This window comes from Carcharodon carcharias, chromosome 16 (genome assembly GCF_017639515.1).
Source record: "Carcharodon carcharias isolate sCarCar2 chromosome 16, sCarCar2.pri, whole genome shotgun sequence".
NCBI classification, from domain to species: Eukaryota; Metazoa; Chordata; class Chondrichthyes; order Lamniformes; family Lamnidae; genus Carcharodon; species Carcharodon carcharias.
This window is the reverse complement of record NC_054482.1, coordinates 74,425,181-74,443,994: the sequence shown is the minus strand read 5'-3', so window position 1 is coordinate 74,443,994 and position 18,814 is coordinate 74,425,181. Positions and strand designations below refer to the sequence as shown.

The following is an 18,814-nucleotide window of genomic DNA, read 5'->3' as shown; positions in this document are numbered from 1 at the left end:
GTTACTTCTTGCCCATCTGAAAATGACCCATTTACCCTACACTCTATTTCCTGTTAGCTAACCAATCTTTTACACAAAAACCGATAATTCTGAAGAAGGGTCATACGGACTCAAAACGTTAACTCGGTTTCTCTCTCCTCTGATGCTGCTAGACCTGCTGAGATTTTCCAGCATTTTCTGTTTTCATTTCAGATTTCCAGCATCTGCAGTATTTTGCTTTTAACCAGCCTTTTATCCTTGCTAATGTGCTACCTCCTACACCATTAACTCTTATTTTGTGTAGTAACCTTTGATGTGGCGCCTTGTCAAATGCCTCTTGGGAAATCCAAGTACACCACATCTATAGGTTTCCCTTTATCCACATTTCCATGGGCCATTATATATAACCTAGTGGAACTAATGTTAATTTCAAAGAAGAAAATGTTGAAAGGCATTCATAATGCAGACTATTTAACTTATATTGAGAACAGAGCTAAAGGATTAGCTCAAGTTTTTAAAAAAAAACTTGGAAATATATTGCTGTTCTTTCACTGTCGCTGGGTCAAAATCCTGGAACTCCCTCTCTAACAGCACTATTGATATACCTCCACCACAGGGACTGCATTTCAGGAAGGCAGCTCACCACCAACCTCAAGGGCAATTAGGGATGGGCAATAAATCCTGGCCTAGCCAGCAATACCCACTTCCCTTTAAATGAATAAAAAAAAAAGCAGATTCTTTGAGGCCTGCAGCAGAAGTGAATTTCATGGACTAAAGCAGCTGTTTCTTCTGTTTTCATCCTCATGTTCTTGCACTATTAGTCCATGAGGTCTATTTGAAACAGCTATGAGTAATAGCAGCTCTAGTAACATTTTTTAGTGTTACAGTGGGTTTCGATGTTGCATTCAGTAATATGTAACCTTTTTGCCCCTAGCTTGGTGCTGTTTGACTTATTCGTCAATATTGTGGCTCACAACTTAGCTGAACCTGCATATGAGGCCGATGTCGCTCAATTAGAGTACAAATTAGTGGCTGAAGAGCATGGGCTAGTCGTCAAAGTGAAAGGATTTAACCACAAACTTGGGGTAAGTAGTTGTCGATTTGAGTTCTATTATACTACTTGCATGTATACTTCAGTATATATTTAAGTATAGGACTGATGCAGAGTGAATGCCCCCTTTAGTGTACCTCAGCATAACCTTTGAGCACTCCTTACAGCAGAATTGAGATTTTTTACAATTTCTAATGCCCAATTATCCTTTGGCCTTACTAAAATGATTTATTTTCAATGAGAAACTAGAGTGCTGGGTCAGTGATCTAGGGAGGACACTACTGAGGTTTAAAAATGGTGGTATGAGAAAGCTTTTCGGCATAGAGAGAGGCTTTTGGACTGATTTTGTCAGGCAATTCAGCACTAATTCCACTGGTCTACTCTTCTTGTAGCTTTATATCTTGCTCTGCTTCAAATTTTTATTCAGTTCTCTTTTGAAATGTGCCCGATTTCCTAACCCTCTCTTTGCTCTGATTGACAGTTTTAAGTGACAAATCCTTATCACTGGACTCCTTATCACTGACTCCTGAATGAGATCAAGGTCTTTCCCTAATTTGTCTATCAACATTTTTATTGATTTTTACAAAATGTCTTCTAATTCTCAGTTCCAAGGAAAATAGCCCCAGTATTTCAAATTTTTGCTTGTGACTATAGTTTCCAATTCCTAGATTCAACCTGGTGAATCAATGCTATACACTTCCTTAAGATAAAAGCAAAAAACTGCGGATGCTGGAAATCCAAAACTAAAACAAAAATAAAAATACCTGGAAAAACTCAGCAGGTCTGACAGCATCTGCGGAGAGGAATACAGTTAATGTTTCGAGTCCATATGACTCTTCAACAGAGTTCTGTATTTTGCTATACACTTCTTATAGCTTTAACTTCTTTTCTATAATGTGTTGCCCAAAATTGCACAGTGCTCTAGCTATGACTTAACCAATGTTTTCTATAAATCTGTCATGATTTCTTTATGTGCCCCTTTTATAACATCTAAAATGCTACTAACATTTTTAGAACTCTTTCTGTACTTTTCCTTTCAGGAAATTATGTATTTGAACCCTCTATTCATTCGCACCCCACAATGTCTTCTACTGAGTATATATTCACATTCACTATTTTCCCTCAAAATGTATTGTCTCGCCCTTTTTCACAGCAAATTGCACCTACCACTTGGTTGCCTATTCCATGAACCTGTTTGTATATTCCTGAATTTTACAGTCCTCCTCTCTGTTCATCAAAACCTCTACTTTTGCAAATAAAAAGCAAAAAACTGCAGATAATAGAAATCTGAAACAAAAACAAAAGATTCAGAAACACAACAGGTCAAACAGCCCCTGTGGAAAGAACTGATGAGTTAACATTTTTTTTGTCATTGGCAAATTTTGAGATTGTGCTCCTTATGCCCAAAATCAAATAATCTGTTTATGTCAAGAATAAAAATGGACCAAATATTAACAACTTAACCTTTCTCCAGTTCAATTAACTCTTGGAAAAACTCAGCAGGTCTGGCAGCATCTGCAGAGGGGAACAGAGTTAACGCTTCGAGTCCATATGACTCTTTTCAACAGTTTTTCCAGGTATTTTTATTTTTGTTTTGGATTTCCAGCATCCGCAGTTTTTTGCTTTTACTCTAACTCTTGTCTGCCATTAACTTTTTTTCATATTGTTACAGTTTTTTCATACCGTAAACTTGAATTTTTCTAACAAGTTTGAGATACTTTAGAGTCTTTTGCGAAAATTTGTATGTTCCACATCTATTGCTTTCACTTTAATCTATCATTGACATCAAAAAACTCGCAATTGATTTGAACCCTCAAAAATGACACACCTTTCACTGCCATGTTGCTGTTCTTGATTAATCTATATATGTGTAAATGTTAGCTAACTTTATGCAGTCAGTCATTTACAACACAGGAGGCCATTCGGCCCATCAAGTCCATACTGGTTCCCCCATGGAGCATTCAAGTAAATATCCAACTTACTAGTACTAGGGTCTTCCACACTGTACATGTAACATCTTGTTGGACTGGCTGTTTGACTGCCTGGACCTAGCCCTGCATTGTCTTTCCAGGTGTCCTTTTTTTTTCCCCCTACACTCAGGCACTCAGCTTCCTTAAGTTGACAAGATCCAGGAGTGTGGTTATTTGTGCATCGATTACATTGGACCTTAGGAATCACTGCCTGACTGCCTCCACTGTATCTTTTAGTTCTACAGCTTATTGGAACTGCTTCCCTTTTTCCAGTGGTTTCTGCCGATTTGGCACCACAGTTGGCTGCCAGTTCCCACCTCAACTGGTGCACAGCGCCACTTTGCGTGCCCTGTAGTTCCAATGCATCTGCCTCAGTGCTTTCCATACTGAGCGCAAACTCCATCATGCATTTGAAATCTATATGAACTTCTGCTAACAACCGATGTTATATGGTATTGTTACTCGCCACAGACTAATCGATCCTGCAGCTTATCACTTAGGGCCATGCGAAAACTGCATGTGATAATTGTTTGAGTTTCACAATGTACGACTATCCGGGGCTGTCACTTGTGTATTCAACTTAAAACATTGCATTATGACTGAAGGTTTTAGTTGGAAATGACCCCATTCCTCTGCAGAGGTGTCTAATCAGTCTTTCCAGCCAAAAAGTGGCATCTCAGTGAGTAATATAATTTCCTATTTACAGTTGTCAATTAAATACAATACTCACAGATGCAGGTAGGAGACAGTGGCAGGATAGTTTTTTTTCTCCTCATTGCCAAATGTAGAAACATACTCTGGGAGGCTTCTTAGTCAAACAAAACGAACCTTATTTACACAAGAGCTCCCATGGCTGCTTGTATCCAGCCAGCCCCTAATTCAGCCATCTTTTACTAGGAAACCCCTCCCCAGAATTTATTTCCCTGTGCTAGCCACAGATTGATTGAACAAGTCATGTGACCCCTACTCAGTTAAACTGATCTTAAAGTGACAATCATCACACTGACCCACCATTAATGTTAAACTAATGACCTGTAGCTGCTGGTTTCTTGAATAAAGGTGTCACATTTGCCACTCTCTAGCACATCCCCCACACCTAGGGAACATCAAAAAATTAAGGCAAGCCCTTCTGTTCTCTCCTCCTTTTAGCAACCTGGATGTAAGCCATCTGGACCAGGAGACTTAACTGCCCTAATCTTAGCCTAACTTTCCAGTACCACTACCTTTTCAATTCTGTCAATTGATATTTTTTCGGGTTCCTCTTCTTTAGTAAACACCGATATAAAGAGCTCTTATGTATTTTAGCCTTGTTCTGCATCTCTAAGTTTGTAACACCCTCTTTGTCCCTAATAAGAGCCACTCCACCAATTAACTACCCGCTTACTATTTACATGCCATTTGAAGATTTTTGGGTTCTCTTTTATGTCGACTGCCATTCTATTCTCATACTTTCTCTTTGCCAGTCTTATCTTCCTCTTCACCTCCCTTCTCAACTTATTGTATTTGACCTGGTTGTCACTTGAAGAATCCACCGGACATGCATCATACTCCCACGTTTTTGCTGGTTCATCATTATCTCTATCCCTCGTTACCCAAGCAGCCCTGTTTTTTGCTTCCTTACCTTTTGCCCTTGTACCTAGCCTGTACCACCTGTGCATTATGGATTCTAAGGAGAGGCAGCTTTAATTTGAAGACCTGCTGCAAGAACTCCCTGGTGTTTTAGTTGGCCTAGCAAGCCTCTCCTCTACTACATTATAGCAGTTACCATATTTCAAAAGTACTTCAAGTAAAGCGTTTGAGGATATCCTGGGATTGTGAAAAGCGCTATCTAAGTATAATTCTTTCTTTATGTATTTGTTTTTAAAAATGGGATATCAGAGGAAATACTTTTGAAAATACAATATTTGCAAGATACAAGTGAGTTATACGGCACGATTGGATTATTCACCTCTGAGCAGAGAAAGTTAAGGGGGATTTAACATGAATGTTCAAAATTAAGATGGGCTTTGATAGAGTTAATAAGCAGAATGGTTATTCTGTAGATTACCGGGGGTCATATTTTTATAACTTGCAAATTAATCAGGCAGGGGTTAATTTTTTTTAAAAAACTCAGCGAGTTGTTATGATCTGCCTAAGAGGGTGATGGATTTGCTGCAAGGAAAGTAACTGGGCTTTTCCCTTACTGAACACAAAATAAGCAGAATCACTTGAGCTCCATGGAGGTGGAGTTGGAGTGGGACTGGGAGGGAAATCAGTATGGTTCATAAAAGCAAAATACTGTGGGGATGTTGGAAATCTGAAACTAAAACAGAAAATGCTGGAAAAACTCAGCAGGTCAAACAGCACCTGTGGAGAGAAAGACAGAGTTAACATTTAGACTCTTCTTCAGAGCTAAAGAAAAGTACTGTCACTTGTTCATGTTTTCTTTCCAGAGTGCTTACCCTTGCCCTGCTATTACCACATTCTGCTTTCTGACCTTAATGCCACCACCAGCACCTACTTTAGCCCACACCACTACCATTAACACACCTTTGTCCTTTTGTTCATGACACCTTTGTCAATCTCTCCTTTGCCTCCACCTATCGCTGGCCATCTATCCAGCTTCAGCTGCACCACCCCCCTTAAACAGTATAAATTTGATCACATTTTTACTTCTCTTTAGCTCTGAAGAAGAGTCATATGGACTCGAAATGTTAACCCTGTCTTTCTCTCCACAGATGCTGCCAGACCTGCTGAGTTTTTCCAGAATTTTCTGTTTTTGTACAGAATGGTTTGTGTCAGACTGACTGACTCCCCAGTGCATTCCTGCCTCCGAGCAAACCTGTTATTGGGAGGGTGAAACCAACATCACCTATCCACTCCTTCTAGGCGGGTAGTTGATCATCAGCAATTAGGTGCCTGCTTAAAGACAAATTGGTAATGTTACTAGAATGCAGAGAAACCCCTCAGAGAGGCCAGTTTGGCCGGTGACTGGAGGCAGCTTCCCAGTGGAAGGCCGAGGCCCAGGGAGGCCACCTCTCAAACCCCTCCACCACCCCCCCCCGAGGATCTCTGCTACAGATGCAACCTCCAGCTGTAGCCGCAGTTCATTTCAAGTTTTTTATTCCACCTTTGGACAGCTTCTTCATCTTTAGGCTCCCTTGGCATCCCCCGTCTATCCTAGTGGCGCTGTCGGCTGCTTGGAGCCTCAGGCCCTCCCATTGACCCTCTCGGCTCCCAGAACCACTCGCAGTCCTGACTTGGATAATGAACACAGATTGGTAATTGGCCGCCTCCCGGAAGATCTCCTCTGCCAGCGTGCCACATGGTCAGGACCTGGAAACACAATCGAGACCTGAACTGTTTAGGTCCTGCTCAATGTTTCATCTCATTGGCGTGACAGCTGATTAAACTGTCCAACTATTAATATGGCTTGAGGTACTTTAGATAGCTCAACCTGGGGAGAAAAATTACTCGGATTAAGCAGGAGAAATTCTTTAAGAGCTGGTCTCAAGCACTGTCATATCTCCAGCAAGAGAACTTATATAACTGATACTTTGTTGCAAAACTAAACTAGAAATGCTCAGAGCAGTTATTTTAATTAAAAGAAATGGACAAGAGCTCAGTAAGAGGCCTGAAGAACCCTCACAAGACTCTTTTTCCAAAACCCTTCAAGCCCCAGCAAAAATGGGAAATGTCAACCTAACAATGCTTAGGACCAAAACAAAAACAGAATTACCTGAAAAAACTCAGCAGGTCTGGCAGCATCGGCGGAGAAGAAAAGATTTGACGTTTTGAGTCCTCATGACCCTTCGACAGAACTTGAGTTCGAGTCCAAGAAAGAGTTGAAATATAAGCTGGTTTAAGGTGTGTGGGGGTGGGGGGGGGGAGAAAGAGAGAGAGAGAGAGAGAAGTGGAGGGGGTTGGTGTGGTTGTAGGGACAAACAAGCAGTGATAGAAGCAGATCATCAAAATATGTCACAAACAACAGAACAAAAGGACACATAGGTGTTAAAGTTGGTGATATTATCTAAACAAATGTGCTAATTAAGAATGGATGGTAGGGCACTCAAGGTATAGCTCTAGTGGGGGTGGGGAGAACATAAAAGATTTAAAAATATTTAAAAATAATGGAAATAGGTGGGAAAAGAAAAATCTATATAACTTATTGGAAAAAAAACAAAAGGAAGGGGGAAACAGAAAGGGGGTGGGGATGGAGGAGGGAGCTCAAGACCTAAAGTTGTTGAATTCAATATTCAGTCCGGAAGGCTGTAAAGTGCCTAGTCGGAAGATGAGGTGTTGTTCCTCCAATTTGCGTTGGGCTTCACTGGAACAATGCAGCAAGCCAAGGACAGACATGATGGGGCAAATGCCTTCCTGTGCATTAAATGGCTCTATGACAATTGATGGATTCTGGAGTTAGAACAAAAGAGGGAACTATCGGAATGGAGTCCTAATGTTCTAAGTCTGTACCTCATTTAGTGATGTCCCGCTAGATGCAATGCTGAGAGTTGGAAAGGTCTGCAGAGAGATATTGTTCCTTAATGATGGGAGCAAGAAGCATGCACTGAAAACGAGAAAGTGTGGTTTCAGGTTGCTCAGGAAGTGAGTAATGGAAGTGTGGTGCCATGCTCTTCAGTTCAGTGCCAAAAGTGGCATGAGGGTGTACATCAGTATCAAACCAACCCCCTCGCTCGGACTTTTTAAACCTACTTCTGCACACCAGTCCTCACACACCACCTTACGTTGTAGGCACACCCATTCCTCTGTCTTTGCACTTCTTCACATGCCCATCTGTCCATTCACCACTAACACTTGCCCTCATCAATGCCATGCTTTTTCTCTCATAGCCACTCTCAAATACTGTTCATTCTTCTGTTCAACACATTGCTCTCACTCACAGCAGAGGAAGAAAGCAGAAGTGGTCCTCCATTAATCTTGCTATTAACATCTACAGAGAAGACTGTGGGGACCAGTGAAGTCTCAGCGTGTCTGGCTGTTGGAGATTGGGGTGTTATAGCTATCTGGTAGCAGAATTAAATAGCACACAGCCACATGGCATGCAACACTTACCATGTTTGCTTGATGTCAGCAGCCAATGAAATATGATTATGCATAGTAATCAGTTAAAACATCCTTACCTTGACAGTTCTGCTTCATGCTTTTAATCTTTCACGGGGCCTTCAAGCATTCTGCAGCAGCTGATCCAGGAGAAAGATGATAACAACTCCTCAGAAGCGATCACACACTCTGGGTGCATCATTACAGGATTTATGCAGACTGTACACCAGCTGATATGCTCACAATTTGGTGGGACCCATAAGGAAGGTAGATGAGTTTTCACCTGGTGACTTACATATCACAAGTAAGAAAGAGCAGATGGCGGAGATAAGGACAGCAGAAAAGAGTCTGTGCTGGAGACCAAACAACTCCAAGATCTGCTCCTGTGGACCTCGGAGGCCATCGACAAAGGATACATTTGGAACAGCAGCAAAGAACGTGTGATGTACTGGCACTATGCACTGTTGCAGATAGATTGACGGAGTCTGTCTCAAGAATGTGTGGCATCCTAGCACAGGCATTTGTGATGATGTCTTTTTCTATGGAAAGAGGGCCACCTGCATAGAGAATCAGACGTGGCAATGAAGTGTGCATGTAGGTTGTCACCAATGGCTAGCACACAATGAATGCCTTCTTAAATAGGTTTGATGAAATCATAGCCATTAATTGCCCCATTGATCTAAAGCAAAGCATTCTGCAGCACACTGCTAACAGGGAAGTGCCAGTGAGCAATGAGAGAGATAATGACAAGAGGACATGAAGGAAGGGATTCTGCTCAAAGTGCTTCCACTTTCCATCCATTGATCCTCCCTTCCATCTATTTTGTGTCCCAGTGGTGAGTCTGATTCCTCACAGATGCAGGTGCAGAAGGCTTTGGCATGGCCTGGACGTACTTCAAAACCCAGATGACATTAGCCAAGAGTACTGCAGCAGTTGGAGTAGGGATCTGAGCGGCCTGCCTCTACCTCTGCTGATAGTACCTGCCAAACCTGTGACTTCTGTCATCTAGAAGAACAAAGGCAACACCCCATGGTAAAACCACCACCTGCAATCCTCCCTCCAAGTCATACACCATCCTGTTTTGGAACTACATTGCCCTTCATTCACTGCTCTGTGTCTTGCTCTTCATGCAGGTCCACTGCTATGTAATGTTGTGCAGTGCAGTGCACAGCGCAGCACAACTATTTTGGAAACCCTGGCTGGTGTGCATTGAAGGGCACCCCCAGATCTATCAAGGCACCTGAAGCACATTTTTAGCGTGCTGATTGCTTGCTCAATGACATAATGGTTTTATATGACTTTCATTATCTTCATTGAATTGATTCCTCACAGGTGAATTCAGCCATGATTTAGGTGGGTATCCCTTGTCTCCAACCAGCCAATTGTAAGTCTGTTTCGAGTGGCAAAGAAATCAGGGAGGGTGGACTGCTGCAGGACAAAAGCATCATGGCATACACCTGCATAATCATCTTTTGTGATTAAGCACCAGCTGCACATCAATGGAGTGGAAATTCTTATGGTTCACGAGCACTCCAAGTTGATCTCGGGGTGTCTGATTATCATATAGAAGGTAATCAGTTGGTGACACCCTGCACTTGTGGGAAGCCAGCCAGAGTTCCAAACCTGATTGTTCATTAATTCTGACTAGCAGTGTACGTAATTGCCTGTCCAAGCAAGTATCGCATTAGTCACCTGTGCAATGCATTTGTCTGCAGCCAACTAAGATCCTGCAAATGTCATAAGCAGATCCCCAGAAGACTCAGGCAAAGAAGTTGATAACTTTGACAGCCGTTGGAAAAGCTTGTCCCTTGATATAACTCTTGACATGGGATAAATTATCACAAAGTGTGCTTGGAGCATGGACTTTCAAAGTTTGTAGTCTTGATCTAGGCTGCCGCAATCTATAAGCTCCTAGACTGGGGTTGGATGGGTATCTTTCCATAAGGGAAGGAAAAGGAATAGAGTACTGAGTACTTTCTGGTGTTTAGCTGAAGAAGGAAGTATTCTGAAAAATTACATATATGAGAATGAGTTATTCTGAATGCCTTCACTTTAATGTACCAAATGATAAAAAGCACTTTATAACAATAACAAATATGGATGGGTTGTTGTCCCAGTATCCAGTTGATGAGTGTTTTGCAAAATTTTACACTTGAATCATTTAAGCAATTTTTTTTTTCTTCAGCTTCTGTTCCAACTCATCATTGATCATCTGGCTGAGTTTGCAACTACTCCTGATGTGTTTGGAATGATTGTGGAACAATTAAAAAAGAGTTACTTCAATGTTCTAATCAAACCTGAAAAACTGGGAAAGTAAGTGAAGACTTAATTGATGCTTTATTAACACTTGGATCAATTTGTGAGCTTAGACAAGGAACACTTGTGACTTTTTTGCTTTTTAATTTAATTTCTTTTGTTCATTTGGTCAGTTGCTTTCATTGTTTCAGCCATGTCTTCTGCAAGATCTCATATAGTATCTAATAAATAGGTTTAGATCTGCTGTTTGTAATATATGTAAATTTTGTGCGCCTAGTTATAGATCATTGCTTTCTTTCTGAGTAGTTGACCCTGCTGATCTGTTCTCCCGAATAAAACTATAATTAAAATTAGTGGTCACATCAAGAAACTGCAGGTATTAAATACTGTACTCTAGTGTTTGCTAAAACAAAACCAGCCATTTTTCTGTCCGTCATCTGGCGCTTCCCAGCTCCAATATGACAAAGATTTTCATTAGAACCATATATTTTCCTTTCCATTATTTTTAGCAAAATGTAGATGCATACGTTTCTGATGGGTGTAAGCGTTCCCAGAATTGCCTCTTCAATTGGTCCTTGATGGAACTGCACAGTAACTGTAGAAAAATGAATATAGCCAATCAAGAGTACAACACAGAAGTCACTCATTTTCAGAGCTACCACTAAAAAGTAATCAGCATCCTGATAGACAAATGAATAAGTGCTTTGCCTGTAGGTTTTCTGTAAATTATTTATTTTTTATTTAATGTCATTCCCTCCATCATAAGGTCAGAAGTGGAGATGTTTGCTGATGATTGCTGTGTTCAATACCATTTGTAACTCCTCAGATACTGACGTAGACTATGCCCAGGACATTCTTAAGTGGCAAGTAACATGCGTACCACACATTGTCAGGCAATGACCATCACCAACAAGAGAAAATCTGACCATCTCCTCATGACATTCAACAGCATTATTACTGCTGAATCTGTCACCATCAACATCCTAGAATCAGAGAATGGTTAAAGCACAGAAGAAGGCTATTTAACCCATCATTTCCTTGCCAGCTCTCTGAGAGCAACTCAGCTAGCCCCACACCTCTGGCTTTTCCCCATAGCTCTGAAGATCTCAGATAATTATCCAGTTCTCTTTTGAAGGCCATGATTAAATCTGTCTCCAGTAGACATCATGCAGTGCATTCCAGATCCTAACCACTCGCTGTGTAAAAATGTTTTTCTTAATGTTGCCGCTGCTGCTTTTACCAAGCACCTTAAAACAGTGTCCTCTGATTCTCAATCCTTCTGCCAATGGGAACAGTTTCTCCTGATGTACTCTGTCTAGACCCCTCATGATTTTGAACACCACTAACAAATCTCTTAATTTTCTCTCCTCCAAGGAGAACAGCCTCAGCTTCCCCAACCTATCCATGTAACTGAAGCTCTTCATCCCTGGATTATTTTTGTGAATCTTTTCTGTGCCCTCTCCAATGCCTTCCCATTGTTCCTGAAGTGTGGCACTCAGAACTGGACACAGTACTCCAGTTGAGGATGACCTAGTTTTTTTTTACAGGTTTATCATAACTTCCTTGCCCCAATTTATGAAACCCATATACTTCATTAACCGCTTTCTAAAACAGCTTTGCCACCTTCAGTGATTTGTGGCCCCACTTATCAGACTCCCATGCTCTTGTATACTTGTAGAATTGTACTCTTTTAAGTTATATTGCCTCTCATTGTTCTTCCCACCAAAATGATCACTTCACACTTCTCTGCATTAAGTTTCATCAGCCAGTTGTCTGCCCTTTCCAGCATCCTGTCTATGTCCTCTTGAAGTTTATCACTATCTTCCTTCCAGTTCACAATAATTCCAAGTTGTGTCATCTGCAAATTTTGACTTTGTGTCCTGTATACACCCAAGTCTAGGTCATTAATATAAATCAAGAAAAGCCAGGCGTCCTAATACTGACCCCTGTGGGAACCCCACTAGGCACGTACCATCCTCCAAAGCAACTTTTTCCTGTCACTAAGTCAACTTTGTATTCAAGCTGCCACTGGCACTCATTCCATTTTGCTGACAAGTCTGTTACATGGCACTTTTTCGAACACTTTTTGGAAGTCCATGTCTATCAATTGCATTACCCTCATCAACTCTTTGTTACCTTGTCAAAAATCTGAATCAAATTAGTTAAACATGATTTACCCTTAACAAATCTCTACTGACTTTCCTTAATTAATACAGATGTTGGAGTTTTAACTTGACCTTTGAAGCCTAAAAAAAAACTTCCAAAAACAGGGGACAGCTGATAGTCCAAATATAAAAGTGAACTGTGGATGTAGTATGGGTGGCCACCTTTTTGAAATATCATTGGCTCCTGACGCAGAGTGGGCATGTCTTAAACTCCCATGCAAATTCACTGCACAGCCCTGTTCTCTATCTTTTTATTCATGCATGGTATGTGGACATTGCCGACTAGGCTAGCATTTATTGCCCATATCTAATTGCCCTTGAGAAGGTGGTGGTGAGCTGCATCCTTGAACTGCTGCAATCCATGCAGTGTAGGTACACCAACAGTGCTGTTAGGGAGGGAGGTCCAGGATTTTGACCCAGCGACTGGGGAGTGACTTGGAGGGGAACTTCCAGGTGGTGGTGTTCCCATCTATCTGCTGCCCTTGTCCTTCTAGTTGGTAGTGATCGTGGGTTTGGAAGGTGCTGTTGAAGGAGCCTTGGTGAATTCCTGCAGTGCATCTTGTAGATGGTACACATTGCTGTTACTGTGTATCAGTGGTGAAGGGAGTGAATGTTTGTGGATGTAGCGCCAATCAAATGAGTTGCTTTGTCCTGAACAGTTTCAAGTTTCTTGAGTATTGTGGGAGCTGCACTCTACCAGGCAAGTGGGGAGTATTCCATCACACTCCTGACCTGTGCCTTGTAGATGGTGGACAGGCTTTGGGGAGTCAGGAGGTGAGTTACTCGTCGCAGGATTCCTAGCCTCTGACCTGCCCTTGTAGGCACAGTATTTAAATGGCCAGTCCAGTTTCTGGTCAATGGTAACCCTGAAGATATTGATAGTGGGAGACTCAGTGATGGTAATGCTGTTGAATAGCAAGGCGCAATGGTTGGGTTCTCTCTTGTTGGAGGTGGTCATTGCCTGACACTTGTGTGGCGTGAATGTTACTTGCCACTTGTCAGCCCAAGCCTGGATATTGTCCAGGTCTTCCTGCATTTGAACATGGACTGCTTCAGTATCTGAGGAGTCGCAAGTGATGCTGAACATTGTGCAATCATCAGCGAGCATCCCCGCTTCTGACCTTATGATGGAAGGAAGGTCATTGATGAAGCAGCTGAAGGTGGTTGGGCCGAGGACACTACCCTGAGGAACTCCTGCAGTGATGTCCTGGAGCTGAGATGACTGACCTCCAACAACCACAACCATCTTCCTTTGTGCTAGGTATGACTCCAACCAGTGGAGAGCTTTCCCTCTTATTCCCATTGATTGCAGTTTTGCTTGGGCTCCTTGATGCTACATTTGGTCAAATGTGGCTTTGATGTCAAGGGCAGTCACTCTCACCTCCCCTTGGGAGTTCAGCTCTTTTGTCCATGTTTCAACCAAGGCGGTAATGAGTTCAGGAAATGAGTAGCCCTGGCAGAACCCAAACTGGGCGACAGTGAGCAGGTTATTGCTAAGCAAGTGCCGCTTGATAGTACTGTTGATGACTCCTTCCATTACTTTACTGATGATCGAGCGTAGACTGATAGGGCGGTACTTGGTCGGTTTGGATTTGTCCCGTTTTTTGTGCAAAGGACATAACCTTGGCAATTTCCCACATAGACGGGTAGTTGTCAGTATTGTTGCTGTACTGGAATAGTTTGGCTAGGGGCATGGTAAGTTCTGGAGCACAAGTATTTAGTACTATTGCTGGAGTGTTGTCAGGCCTCATAGCCGTTGCACTATCCAATACCTTCAGCCGTTTCCTATTATCACGTGGAGTGAATTGAATTGGCTGAAGACTGTGTTGCTGGGGACCTCTGGAAGAGGCCGAGATGGATCATCCACTCGGCATTTCTGGCTGAAGGTTGTAGCAAATGCATCAGCCTTATCTTTTGCACTGATGTGCTGGGCTCCCCCATCATTGAGGATGGGGATATTCGTGGAGCCTCCTCCAGCGAGTTAATTGTCCACCACCATTCACGACTGGATGTGGCAGGACTGCAGAGCTTAGATCTGATCTGTTGGTTGTGGGATCGCTTAGCTCTGTCTATCACTTGCTGGTTATGCTGGATGGCACACAAGTAGTCCTGTGTTATAGCTTCACCAGGTTGACACCTCATTTTGAGGTATGCCTGGTGCTGTTCCTGGCATACCCTCCTGCACTCGTCATTGAACCAGGGCTGATCCCTGGCTTGGTGGTAATGGTAGAGTGGGGAAAAGCCGGGCCATGATGTTACAGATTGTGGTTGAGTACAATTCTGCTGCTGATGGCCCATAACGTCTCATGGATTCCCAGTCTAGAGTTGCTAGATCTGTTCAAAATCTATCCCATTTAGCATGGTGGTAGTGCCACACAACACAATGGAGGGTATCCTCAATTTGAAGGTGGAACTTCGTCTCCACAAGGACTGTGCAGTGGTCACTCCTACCAATACAGTCATGGACAGATGCACCTGTGGCAGGCAGGTTGGTGAGGGTGAGGTCAAGTTCTGGAACAGTTTTCCCTCTATTTGGTTCCTTCACCACCTGCTGCAGATCCTGCCTAGGGAGGGTTTTAAAGAGGGGAAAGTTTGGGTACATACGAGGTCATTTAGGGCTCGGCCAGTAGTGGTGCTACAAAGCTACTCTTGGTGATGGACATTGAAGTCTCCCCTCCCCACCCCCCCCGAAGTGCATTCTGCGCCCTTACCACCCTCAGATCTTACTGCAAGTGGTGTTTGACATGGAGGAGCACTGACTCAGCAGCTGAGGGAGAGCAGTACATGGTAATCAGCAGGAGGTTTCCTTGCCCATGTATATGTTTATATGGAAGACTTTTGGAATCCCTTTTATGCTGGCTGCAAATCTCATCTCATGCTCTATCTTTTCTGCTCTTATTTCTTTTTTGACTTCCTCTCTAAAATTTCTGGTTTTAGGCTGGTTCTCACTTGTATCATTGACCTGACATCCGTCATCATATGGATCATTTTTCTGCATCGCCTTACTCTCCATCTCTTTCGTCATCCAGGGAGCTCTGGCTTTTTTGTCCCCTCTTTCCCCTACATGGAATGTACCTCGTATGTACCCAAACTTTCTCCTCTTTAAAGCCCTCCCACTTGCACTGTCTCTCTGGGCACCAGGGTTTGAATCTCACCATGGCAGATGGTGAAATTTGAATTTGATAAAAAATCTGAAACTAATGATGACCATGAAACCATTGTTGAATGTCATAAAAACCAATCTGGTTCACTAATGCTCTTTAGAGAAAGGAATCTGCTGTCCTTACCTGGTCTAGCCTCCATGTGACTCCAGACACACAGCAACGTAGTTGACTCTTAACTGCCCTCTGAAGTGGCCTAGCAAGGCACTCAGTTTTCAAGGACGTTTAGGGATGGGCAATAAATGCTAGCCCAGCCAGCAACACCTACATCCAATGAACGAATAAAAAAAAATGTGAAATTGTCCACTCCAGCATATTGTATTGTTGACAAATGCTTAAAGGAAAGGAGGGAAACATCCAATGTATCCTAGGCCTGGTTGTAATCATATCAGAGATTTTCATTTAAAATAGTAAATTTGAAATATATGTATCATTAAGTAGACTTTCTGTTGTGTTGTCTCTTTGCAGAGATATACGTCTATTAATTCTAGAGCATGGACGGTGGTCTTTGATGCAGAAGCACCAAACTTTGATGAAAGGTGGATCTACAATTGAGGCACTGATGTCATTTGTGAAGAACTTCAAATCTCAACTTTTTGTGGAAGGATTAGTGCAAGGAAACTTCACAAGCCAAGTAAATGTTTTATTGTGACATTGTCAACCAGCTAGAAGTTGTTTCTGTTAGCTTTGAATATGTATCAGCATTTTGAAGACCAAAGCAAAAATGTAACAGTGTGAGGGAAGTCTTTAATCTAAGAATATTAATATTCTTGATGAAGACCTGTTTCAGTACTCTACATAGGAAATATGGCACAGAAACAGATCATTTGGCCTAACAAATTCATGCCAGTGCTTATGACCCACTCGAGCCACCTCCCATCCTTCCGCATGTAAATCTATCATTGTAACCGTCTATTCCCTTCCCCTCATATGCTTGTCTAGCTTCCCTTTAAATGCATTTCTCCAATTTGTTTCAACCATTCTCTGTGGTAGTGAGTTTCACATTCTCGCTGTTCTTCTGGGTAAAAAAAATTCCTGAAGTCACTATTAGATTTCTTGGTATCTGATATTGATGGGCTCTAGTTATGCTTTTGCCTACAATTGGAAATATTCTTCCTCTATTCACTCTATCAAAACCTTTTATAATTTTAAAGACCTGTATTTGGTCATCTCTCAGCCTTTCTTTTTTCAAGAGAATAAAGACCCAGCCTGTTCATCCTTTCTTTGTGCATTTCTGGTATCATTCTTGTAAATATTCCCTGCACACTCTCTCCTGCATCTACATCTTTTTTCTAAATGGCAACCAGAACCACATTCTGCCGATGCTGCCAGACCTGCTGAGTTTTTCCAGGTATTTCTGTGCCATTTTCTCAAGTGTGCTCTAACCAAGTTTAGATGTAGATTTAGCATAACCTCCCTAGTGCTTGGTTTGCTTTTTATGGTCTTACGAACTAGTACACAACTTTTAATGATTAGTGTATTTGTACTCTGAGATCTCATTGTTCTTTTACCTACTTAGACTAGCACTTTCTGAGTAATAAGTTATCTCCCTATTCTTCCTACCAAAATGTACTCCTCACAATTATCTGTGTTGCATTTCTTTTGCCAATTATTTGCCCATTCTGCAAGTTTATTAATGTCCTTCTTTAATTTGTTGCGGCCCTTCTCAGTATTGACTATCCCCCCGCCCCAAAGTTGCCATCACCTGCAAATACAGAAATTGTGTTTTTGATTCCAAAGTCTAAACCGTTAATGTAAATTGTCAAAAGCAGTTGCCCTGCCACTGATCACTTGTAGAGCACCACTTCCCACCTTTTGTCATTTTGAACAACTACCCTTAACTCCCGCTCTCTGCTTTCTGAAGCCAGCTCATGTTTCATTCTGTCACTTGTTCCCTGACCCCACATTCTCTGACCTTATTTGTTAGTCTATATATGGCAACTTATTGAAGGCATTTTGAAAATCTAAATAAATTACATTTAGTGTTTACTATTGTCTACTCTGTTACCTCCTCAAAAATTTTTAATAAGGTTGGTCAAGTAAGATTTCCCCTTTTGAAACCCATACTGTCTATTCATATTTTTCTTTTCTATATGTTCTTCTATTCTCTTCTTTATTGAGGGTTCCATTAATTTTCCTACCACTGATATTAGGCTGACTGGTCTGTAATTCTCTGGGCATGTTCTGTTCCCCCGTTAACTACTTCACCCACCCCAGCACTACACTTCTAATGAGTTACTAAATATGTGTACTAATGCCTCTGCTATTTCTTCCCTAGATTCTTTTAATATGTGGGGGTGCAATTAATCAAGAACAGGGGCTTTAACCCCTTTGAGTCTGATTAGTTTATTCAATTTAGCCCTTTTTGTTATTTTAAATGCACTTCTCTCATTACTCATCTCGGCATTTAATGTCATGTCCAACTGTTCTAGATTCCTGATAAATACTGAAGCGAAATAATTATTTAATATTTCTGCCATCTCTCTGTCCCTACCTGTGGTACTATCCTGTCTATCCCTTAATCCCTTTTCCCATCCCAGCCTTTCTTTTTATTCTATTGCTGTGCCTGTAAAATATGTTATTGTATCATTATAATTTCATAATTTAATTTTATAGTGTCTCTTTGTGTTCCTAATTATTTTTTGACTATTCTCCTAATCTCTTTGTATTCTCTTATCACGTACACCTCTGCTGTCTATGTATTTAATGTATGCCCCTTCTTAATCCTCAATTGTTCCTTAATGGCTTTATTTGTCAATTGAGTCTCACTAGTGTTTAGTTTGTTCTTTTTGTGGAATATATTTTACCCACACTCTGTTGGATACCGTTTTAAATGTGTAATTGTTATTCTACATTTGTTGTCTGCCCATTTTATTTTCCCAAATGGAATGTTGGCCTTTATGTCAAAGGGAATTGAGTATAAAAATAGAGAAGTCTTGCTAAAACTATACAAGGCACTCGTTAGATCATACCAAGAATACTGTGAACAGTTTTGGTCCTCTTAACAAAGGAAAGATATACTGGCATTGGAGGTAGTCCAGAGAAGGTTCACTAGGTTGACCCTGGGTATGGAGGGATTTTCTTATGAGGAGAGGTTGAGTAGGTTGGGCCTGTACTCATTGGAGTTTAGAAGAATGAGAGGCAACCTTATTGAAATATATAAGATTCTTAGGGGGCTTGATAGGGTAGATG

At 41.6% G+C, this 18,814-nt stretch overlaps 1 protein-coding gene across 2 annotated transcripts in view; it reads left to right on the top strand.

The window, feature by feature from the left end:
* LOC121289236 (nardilysin-like) overlaps positions 1-18,814 on the top strand; it is a 110,199-nt gene that overhangs the window by 53,179 nt on the left and 38,206 nt on the right. For both annotated transcript variants that reach the window (XM_041208465.1, XM_041208466.1), the window contains 3 exons: positions 914-1,064; positions 10,226-10,353; positions 16,091-16,256. In XM_041208465.1, coding sequence (XP_041064399.1) covers positions 914-1,064; positions 10,226-10,353; positions 16,091-16,256 — 445 coding nt within the window. The remainder of the gene's footprint in view (positions 1-913; positions 1,065-10,225; positions 10,354-16,090; positions 16,257-18,814) is intronic.